The 9,162-nt window shown below is 37.9% G+C and overlaps 1 protein-coding gene across 1 annotated transcript; it reads left to right on the forward strand.

Moving 5' to 3' along the window:
• The first annotated feature begins 3,474 nt into the window (after positions 1–3,474).
• Positions 3,475–6,374, forward strand: hry (bHLH transcriptional repressor hairy). The gene is made up of 3 exons (XM_018516062.1): positions 3,475–3,951; positions 4,829–4,924; positions 5,162–6,374. The coding sequence occupies exons 1-3, from the start codon at positions 3,796–3,798 to the stop codon at positions 6,002–6,004; spliced, it is 1,095 nt and encodes a 364-aa protein (XP_018371564.1). The 5' UTR covers positions 3,475–3,795; the 3' UTR covers positions 6,005–6,374.
• The last annotated feature ends 2,788 nt before the right edge of the window (positions 6,375–9,162 follow it).

Raw genomic sequence — 9,162 nt, forward strand, 5'->3', positions numbered from 1 at the left:
GTTAGAGCTTATCGGTATAGTCCTACGTAAGCTGGTGCGATCGTAGGACGATCGTCTCGAGAATTTATAAAATTTATTATAGTATAATATCTCTCTCTCTCTCTCTCTCTCTCTCTCTCTCTCTCTTGCATATAATCTTGTATCATATTTCTTAATGCTTTCATTTTTGCGTAATTATTTTATTTTTATTCTTTTATCTTTGTATACGAGTATCTCTTTAGTTCTATCTTTTAGCTTTTATTTTTATCTCTACGAATGTATTCTAATTTTTGTTACAATTTGCGCATTTGTTTTCAGAATCGTCTGCTATGTATAATACTCATAAATTGTATCTTTAGAGGACTTACCCTATATAGGATATTAATAAAGCTTTTATCTATCTATCTATCTTTCTCTCTCTATCAACGAAAAATTGAAGGAAGAATAGAATTATCTCAACTACTGATGAAATACTAAAAGTATTATAGAAATTTTAGACAAATTTTTTTTTAATTTGGACGGTTAAAATAATTAAAATCTAAGAAACAATCAATAAATCATCGATATACATAATTTGTTCTTTCCACATTAGTTCATTTTTTAGCAGCTCAATTTTTTCGTTATTGTTCAGCTCAGCATGCGAGCCTTCGTTGGTCCGGCGAAAAAACCTGCAGCATTTACCGATAGATGGAAGCACAATGTCTGGTGAATCTCGTTGCTTTAAATCTATACTAAATTTAAAAGACTAGAAAAAAATGCATTATCTAGTTACTCATCACCGTATTTAGACCTTAATATTAACAAATAAATATTCTTATATCACAGAATTAATTTAAAAAATTATTTGCCAATCACCAAGTTATACGCAATCTTACATTTTACTTATAATCTTAAAACGTGCAACTCTAATCTAAGATTTGTGCAAAAAATCAAATAGGAATTGATCTAAATTACTTCAGCAATTGAAATTCATATATTATTATAGTCACAATTTCTACCTATTTCTATGTTTTTAAAAATATATTTATTATTGTTAAATTAATTTGTTCGATATTTTAAAACCTAAAAAATATTTTATTTAATATAAAATTAATTGAAAAAAAATTAATAACAATTACTCTTTTTAAATTGCAAAAGAAAGAACGGTTTTGCATAATTTTATTAGAAAAAGATACGTCGAGTTACACGACAGTAGTGCATATAAATTCCTCGATCTCTCATCGCACGTCTCTTCTTCCTCATAATCGCCACCGCCACCCCCACGCACATCTCTCTGAAACACGTTCTAGCTCGGGATCCACGCGCCTGCACTGCTCGAGCGCTCAAAGTCGAATGACGATCACACCCCCACCACTTGCAAAAGCGACGCGCGCGGCACGTTCGCTCTCAGCCAATTTCCAGTGGTGGGGACCAGACTCGACCAATCAGCGTAGTTTTGTCGTACGCCGCGTCGAATCCCAGTCACGTGATTGGCGACGTGCTTCTTTCTCCGTGTAGGTGAAGTCGCGCGCGCGTTATCTCCTCTTTCGTGCTATCCTCGTCTGTTTCCCGTCCCTTCAGGTCCCTGTTTCCGTCGTTCCGTATTGAACCGGCGGTCTCCCTCTTTCTTCTCTTTGTCGGTTTCCTCGTGGGGTGCCGTTCTGCTCTCTCGCACGCGAGGACACGAGCCTGGGATCCTCTAGAGACGAACCTCGTCGCACCTACCGCACTTCTACGAACCTTCGGATTTACGTTACTCCTCTCGCTACTAGCGAGATGCTGTGATCATAGAGCGGGTCACGCAAATATCGTGGGAATAATTATTATTTTTACAATGTACTTTAAGTGCGTATATCGAACCGTAACACGTCTTAGGAAATAATTTTCAAAATATTCCAACATAACGTGATTTTAAGATTTTTCATCTCGTAAGAACTTATTATAATTATTATATAATAAAGTTGATGAATGAATTAGATTATAAACAGGGTGTTTTTTTTTCTTGGGCAACAGAAACGCAGCACCAAGAAAAGGCAACGGTATGTAACGAATTAAATGTACAATATTATTTGCAACATGGTACTCGACAGAACGCGATGATATTTGCCGTACCATGGTCTACAAGAGCAACGCTTATTAGGCAGACATCGCAGTACATATTATTACGTTTGCACAAAGACTAGTTATATCCGGTTTAATCATCTACTATATAATCGCAAAGCAAACACAAAAGACGTTACTCACGCAAAATCATTTATCGTCTATAAAGTTATTATATATCCTGCCACTCTGATTGCCTGCGCGAATAAAGACTTCTTATCGCCCAATTAATTTTTATTCGATAAAGAAACCATTAATTAATCCACCAACCTTTCCCGAAGCTGAAAAGTTAAAATCCGATTTATAAGTGAAAGTAACACGCGGATTAGAGTCAAGAGAGCATAAGGAGTGCTAAACGACTGGGATATCACGATCCGTCACAATATTTGCACGCAACCATTCGCGAGCCGTCCGAACAATCAACAAAGTTAAGATCCGGCGCGAGATCGATGCGGTCGTATTTCAGGCCGTGCGTATATCGTCACGTATGCGTGTGACGGCCGAGATAAATACGAAGCCGCGCGTTTAATCGGTCGCGCCAAGTAGAAAGAGCAATTTCGAAAGGCATACATCGCGGGAGGGAGTACAAGGCACGTGCCGGAGCTACACGCGCGTGCGTCAGCCCGTCGTATTCCGCACACGGTGGCACTCGGCTATTTTTGAGGGACGTGATATAAGCTCTGATGACGTTCGCGCGACCGGTCGCATACCCGCGTTCGCGTTGGAATTACCATCGCCGATCGGCGTATGCTAACGCGCCTAGCCAGGGCCAGCCGGTTCTAATGACCTTTGCAGACGCGAGACTAATCCGTGGAAATGTTCCGTCCCATTGTTTCTCGTTCTGTGAAAGCAGCAAAGAGTTAACTCTCGCGCGAACTTATGCCAACGACGACATCCTTGTCGTGGATGAAAATGGACAAGAGTTGAAAATAAGCGTCGCACCTGAAGGATTTGAGATTTACAGATTTAATGAATTAACATCATAGCAATAATCAATGGTAAATATATTTGTGAAAAATTGTTAAATAAGTTTTTTTTAGTAATTAATGATAAAATGATTAATATAAAACTAAGTAAAGTCAAAGTCGCAAAGGAACAATCGAAAATTCCATTGGAAATCACCGACGTCAATCCCACTGGCAAAGTCCGATCGATCGGCTCCGAAGAGGTTTGGGGAGTCCCAAGGGGGGGTCCAAGCCGCACGCCATAGAGAGAACCAAAGTCCAGAGTGGGGGTCTTAAAGGCATCGGGCCATCCGACTGTCGGAATTCGATGGTAGGGGTAGTCAGGTTAAAGCGTCACGCGCTGGATCCCCCCACTCGTGTGTTCGCCACTGAATGTCCCCTCCACCGAAAGCGCCGCCACCAGGCATTCCACCGGGTGCCACGCTCCGACGGCACGATAGAAGACGTTCGCCGTTCATCGAGTTAGTCGAGCTCAGACATCAGTCGCGAGCGGTCGTGATTTTAGCGACGTCTTCAACAGAAGAGGCGAGTAAGAAGGGTGCATACCCTTTCGTCACGTTTCCTTCGATTCATCGTCGGATTTACGTTCGTATCGCAATTCCTTCAATTACTCTGCCGTCCGCGATTGGCGGACGAGGAGGGACGTCGAGCACAGCTGATTGTTGGATTACAGTGAAGTGATCGATCTCGATTCACAGTGCTTTCACGTTTCGATCGGAATTATTTGACTTGGGGAAGTTTTTCGAGTTCTCTGTGATACGGAAAATAAATCATGGTGACTGGAGTGGGTGCCACGATGCCGACGGGTGGTGTCACCGTCGGCGCTACTCCACCCGCGCAACACGTGCCCCAGGAGGCTGGTCAGCCTCCTGCGCAAACCACCCCTACTGCCACTACGACTACAAGGAGATCTGGCGAAAATCGACGGGTTAGTGTCAAAATCGAAGATTCTTCATTACGTTTCAACTGCGTTATATTTGTCGCATTCGAAGTATCGTTCCGGAGCAACGATTCTTTTCTATGACAGAAAAAATATATAGTGACTACTAATATATTGCAAAATTAATGCTTTTGATAATATTATTTTCTCTTCAAAATGAAGGTGCGCTGAATAAAAATTCGCATATTTAGAACTTGAAGTAAAATTACACACAGATGACTGAATCAATTAGAAATAAAATATACTTGAAAAGTGTCATTTATATTTCGTGCTCCGGATTTATTTTCCTTTAAATACCGGATTTCAGAATAAAATAAATATTATATACTTATATTTTTGTACGACACATTACTACAAGTTACGCAAAACGCGCGAAGTCGAGGTTATAATGACATACCGAAAACTTTGAATTTATTACGTGACCTACCATTAAATCACTAAACAATGATTAATTATTTCTTAATCGTCGATTTACAATGATTTATACAAATATTATAAATTTATTATTTTCGACATTTAATTTTATGATACCACGAAAAAATTGAACATGTGATTTCAAAAACGACAAACAAGTAAAGAAAAAAAATATTTTTAGAGTAAAATAAAAAGGTGTCAAGTGAAATAAAAATGGATACTTTTACTAACTTTGTTATTATTTATTAACTTTGTGTTTATTAAAAAATTGCAATTTATTATATAATCTTTAATAATAGAAAACTTCGCACAGACGTTCTATTTTGAAAGTTTTTTTTTATTTCGGCGTGACACTTTATTCACTGATATATTTCCTAACTTTATTTATAATCGATTAACATTTTTCGTACTTTCACATTTCTATTTATTACTTTTCAATTTCTGTTCACAGAGTAATAAACCCATCATGGAGAAAAGACGTCGAGCCCGTATCAACAACAGCTTGAATGATTTAAAAACTCTCGTTTTGGAATCGATGAAAAAAGACGTAAGTATTACATTTTATCTGCTTTGTAGCATATATTTTATAAAATCGATACACATAAAATTAAATTCTTCTTCATCTTTTTAAATTCTTTAAAGAAATAAAACATAAAATTACTTTTCTAAAAATTAAAATTTCTAAAATCATTTTACGTATCGATCTATTTTTTCTATTTTCAATTTTAGACATATATTGCCTGATTAATTTGTCTAATCTTTTTGTTTCTGTTTTTTGTTACAGCCATCAAGGCACTCGAAGCTCGAGAAAGCTGACATTTTGGAACTGACCGTGAAGCATTTAGAGGCCCTACAACGACAACAAATCGCTATGGCTGCCGCAGCAGATCCGAGCATCCTCAACAAATTTCGCGCCGGTTACACGGAGTGCGCCACCGAGGTTGGCAAGTTTCCCGGTCTAGACGCTTCGGTGAAGAGACGTCTGATGGCCCATTTGGCCTCATGCCTGAGTCCAATCGATGCCAACAACACTAACAGCCAAACAACAACGACGACTCAACAGGCTGTCCAACCAGCGCCGCCGACGACGCAATTGCAAGTGCATATTCTACCTCAACTTGACACACCACGTATTCAAGTCCAGCAATCAAATGGCATTTTCTTCACTAATGCCAATGGTACGGCCTTGCATCTATTACCGACCAGATTACCAAATGGTGATATCGCTTTGGTACTTCCGGCGGGAGCGAAGGCGCCGATCACGTCATCGCCGTCATCATCTCCGGCGCCAAGCTCACCGTTACCACATCTGATCCCGATTCCTCAAAGGACCGCGAGCACCGCGTCCGCATCGTCGACGAGTTCGTCCAACAGCTCGACATCCACATCAGCAGGAAGTCCAGTGGCGTTTGAGGCACCTCCGACGTCATTCCGCGAGCAATCCACCACGTACAGCCCAACCAACAGCCACAGGGATGTCGCTACATCTCCGGCGAACGGCTATACCAGTGAACCGGAGCTCGATCCACGTGCCTATAGCAGCCCTCCTCTCCAAAAACCTCTCGCGCTGGTGATGAGGAAGAGCGTGGTGCCTCAGATCGAAGACAAGCCATGGAGACCATGGTAAAACAAACAAAACAAAAAAAAAAAAGAAAAAGGTACGGACACAACATGTGCGTGATTGAAGTGATATAAACTGATACGCGTGTCGATGGTAATCCGTGACCGATCGATCGCGACCGAAAACACGCCAATTCGACGTGCCGATTTATGCGCCGCGTAAAGAATCCCGCGGAACGGAAACATGTTCCTCAATTACGTAGATCATTGTAGACGAACGGTCCCGTCCGTAGTAGGACATTACCGTGAAATTAGAGGACCGTTAAAAGACGCGAGTTTATTCTTCCGAGTGCGCGTGCACAGTCGGCCAGTAGCCAATGAGGCAGTGCCTTATTAAATAGTGCCTTGTAAATATATCGTTTCAATTCAACTGAAAATGAGCACAAATGATTTCCCTCAAATATCTCGAAATTTCGCGTCAGTCCTTTTTTTGTCTTATTATATCGTCCTATTCTTTTCCTTTTTCATCGAACCTCCTTGTAAATAAGTTACATGAATATTATATTTTAAGTGCCTTACGCAACAAGAATCACCGAGGTCTTCCATTCTGTTTCTTGTACGTAAAACGCTAAGCGATTTGTAGAATATCGTTGTAAGTACGAAGAATGTTTTTAATCGATACGATTTTAGACTTAAGATTATGTTAAGGAAACGAGCGCGAGTAAGAGTGTGTATGAGAAAAATTGTACATATGAACGAAAATCGCGAAAGAGAAAACGTTATTTATATTTATACGAATGCAAAAGAGGTTACATTTATAATTCCTCTCTATTATGAGAATAGACAACCAACGCTTATCACTGCAAGAGCATCAAATAAATGTTGATCTCTTTCTCAATACAATTTTTATGTTGTTTATAAATCAACCAGTTCCCTCTCAATCCATTTCCTCAATAGTCATACAAGTATATATTTTATGTTTACTCTGTGACTTTTGATTTATTTTTATTTCTTCTAACTGTATACATATTATATTTTTATTACATCTAACTGTATACTTAAAGATAAAAAAATATATTATCTTTAAAAGCTTTAAAAAATACATGCAATACATAAAAATTCAAATATAAGTCTTTAATGGAAAATGCAAGTGACAGAATTTCAAAAGAAAATATTTTCGCTCTCGAGATCCTTGAGCTCTCATCAGCTTCGCGTACGTCCAACTCGTTGCACGTTGCTGCACGTCTCGAGTGAGACTAAACGGAGTTCGCGACAGCAAAACGCTCCGTCTAGGTGCTGCCATCTGGTGAAGAAACGTGGTGTCATACCCAAGAACCGGTCTGCGATGACCATCTCTTGTCCGACCAGGCCCAAAATTTCTCCCTTTGCCAAAAGTACCAAATGCCAGAACCTGCTGCCTTCTACTGGATCTTGTTGGAACACTGTAGGACCCTTTATAAGACCCTGAAAGAATTCGAATTCTTTTCTCATCCGATAATAAAGATTAGCAAATTATTTCTATAACGTATGGATGAATAAAAGGTGATATTTTATTCTTTCTTCGGCAAAAATAAATTTCAATCTTCTATCTGATTATTAATCAATCAAAATGCGAGAAATAATTCTTGATATTTAGTAACAATTTTTATTTTTTCATTTTATTTCTATTATCGATCAGGCAATCGATTACATTTACTGCTACCTGAAAGAATAAAGTCGAAATGCAAATTATCGGACACCACCAAATCTAATCACCGAACTGGATCCTAAGCAGAGATCGCAATAGCTGATTATCGCATTTGCTTTCTCTCGCCACCAAATGTTAGTAATTTTCTAACGAGTAGCCAGCATTCACTGTACAATTTGAAGTAGATAAGGCTGTCTCGGCGCGGACAGTTATAATGTATGTTTAAACATCATGGCCGGCAGTCACGTGCTTCGCTTGCTCCTAAATTTATATTTGTTATTTCCAGCCGTGCTGTAAAAACGCAGAACTTATTTAGAGAATTATCTAATCATTGATTTAAATTGTTCTATATATATTTATATATAGTATTATATATACACAGTATACGTGCTTCGCTTGCTCCTAAATTTATATTTGTTATTTCAAGCCGTGCTGTAAAAACGCAGAACTTATTTAGAATTATCTAATCGTTGATTTAAATTGTTCTATATATATTTATATATAGTATTATATATACACTGTAAAAAATAAAATGATAATTTTAATTTAAATACGTATAGTGGACTTTCTGAAATATGAAAAAATGTTAAAATTAACATGAAAATGTTAATTTTAATATCTTTGCATGTCTAATGCCCAATTTCTTCATTTCTAGATAAATTGTGGCTAACCTTATCTAAGAGATATCTCCATTGTATTCTGGAAGATATCTTTTGGATAAAGTCATCTAGAGGTGAAGAAATTTGACATTAGAAAGTCCACTATATATTTTTAAGTTAAAATTAACATTTTATTTTTTACAATATTTTTACATTTTTTAAAATTTTTTTACATTTTTTTACAAATATACACACATAAAAAAAATTCCATTAAATTGAAAAAATGTTTGAAATATGTACATTCTTTATCTTAAATATCTGTTTTTGTATTCAAGTAAAATAACAAAAATGTACAAGAAGAATAATACACTTATAATACTCGTGCAATTTTTAAATAGAGGCGGAGACTAAAGTTTTCGAGTATCAAGAAATGCATGCAGACATAGTCGGGTTGTTGATCTTCGCGAAAACCGCGAAAGCCTAAATTACCATAATGTCCTCCTCTGCGGGCAATGACATTCCTGGTACAGCAATTTGCGAGGCAGAAGCGGTGTGCAGGACCATGATGCCACACGCAAAACACGCCGAATGACAAATTGCATAGTACCTTTCTTTCTTTTATGGCACTTCCAGCGTAATTCGTCTACAAGGAACGAATTACGCTGAGAGAAGATATCTTCGCCATTGCAAGTAAGTTTTTATGACTATGGAAATATCGTATTCGTTATTAATTAACGCAGACATTGCTTAAAGAAATAATGGATTGTTCAAAATTTAATGTGCATGCGCATCGAAGCATTGAATATTAATGACTCATTTGTTAATTAATGCAGTGAGACAAAAATCACTTAGCATTTCATATCTCGATTTTAATCCCGAATCATTTTATTTCACATATTTCAATTTCAATCAATTACAAAACACCAACATATTCTGCAA

Source organism: Trachymyrmex cornetzi, unplaced genomic scaffold (assembly GCF_001594075.2).
Source record: "Trachymyrmex cornetzi isolate Tcor2-1 unplaced genomic scaffold, Tcor1.1 scaffold61, whole genome shotgun sequence".
NCBI lineage: Eukaryota > Metazoa > Arthropoda > Insecta > Hymenoptera > Formicidae > Trachymyrmex > Trachymyrmex cornetzi.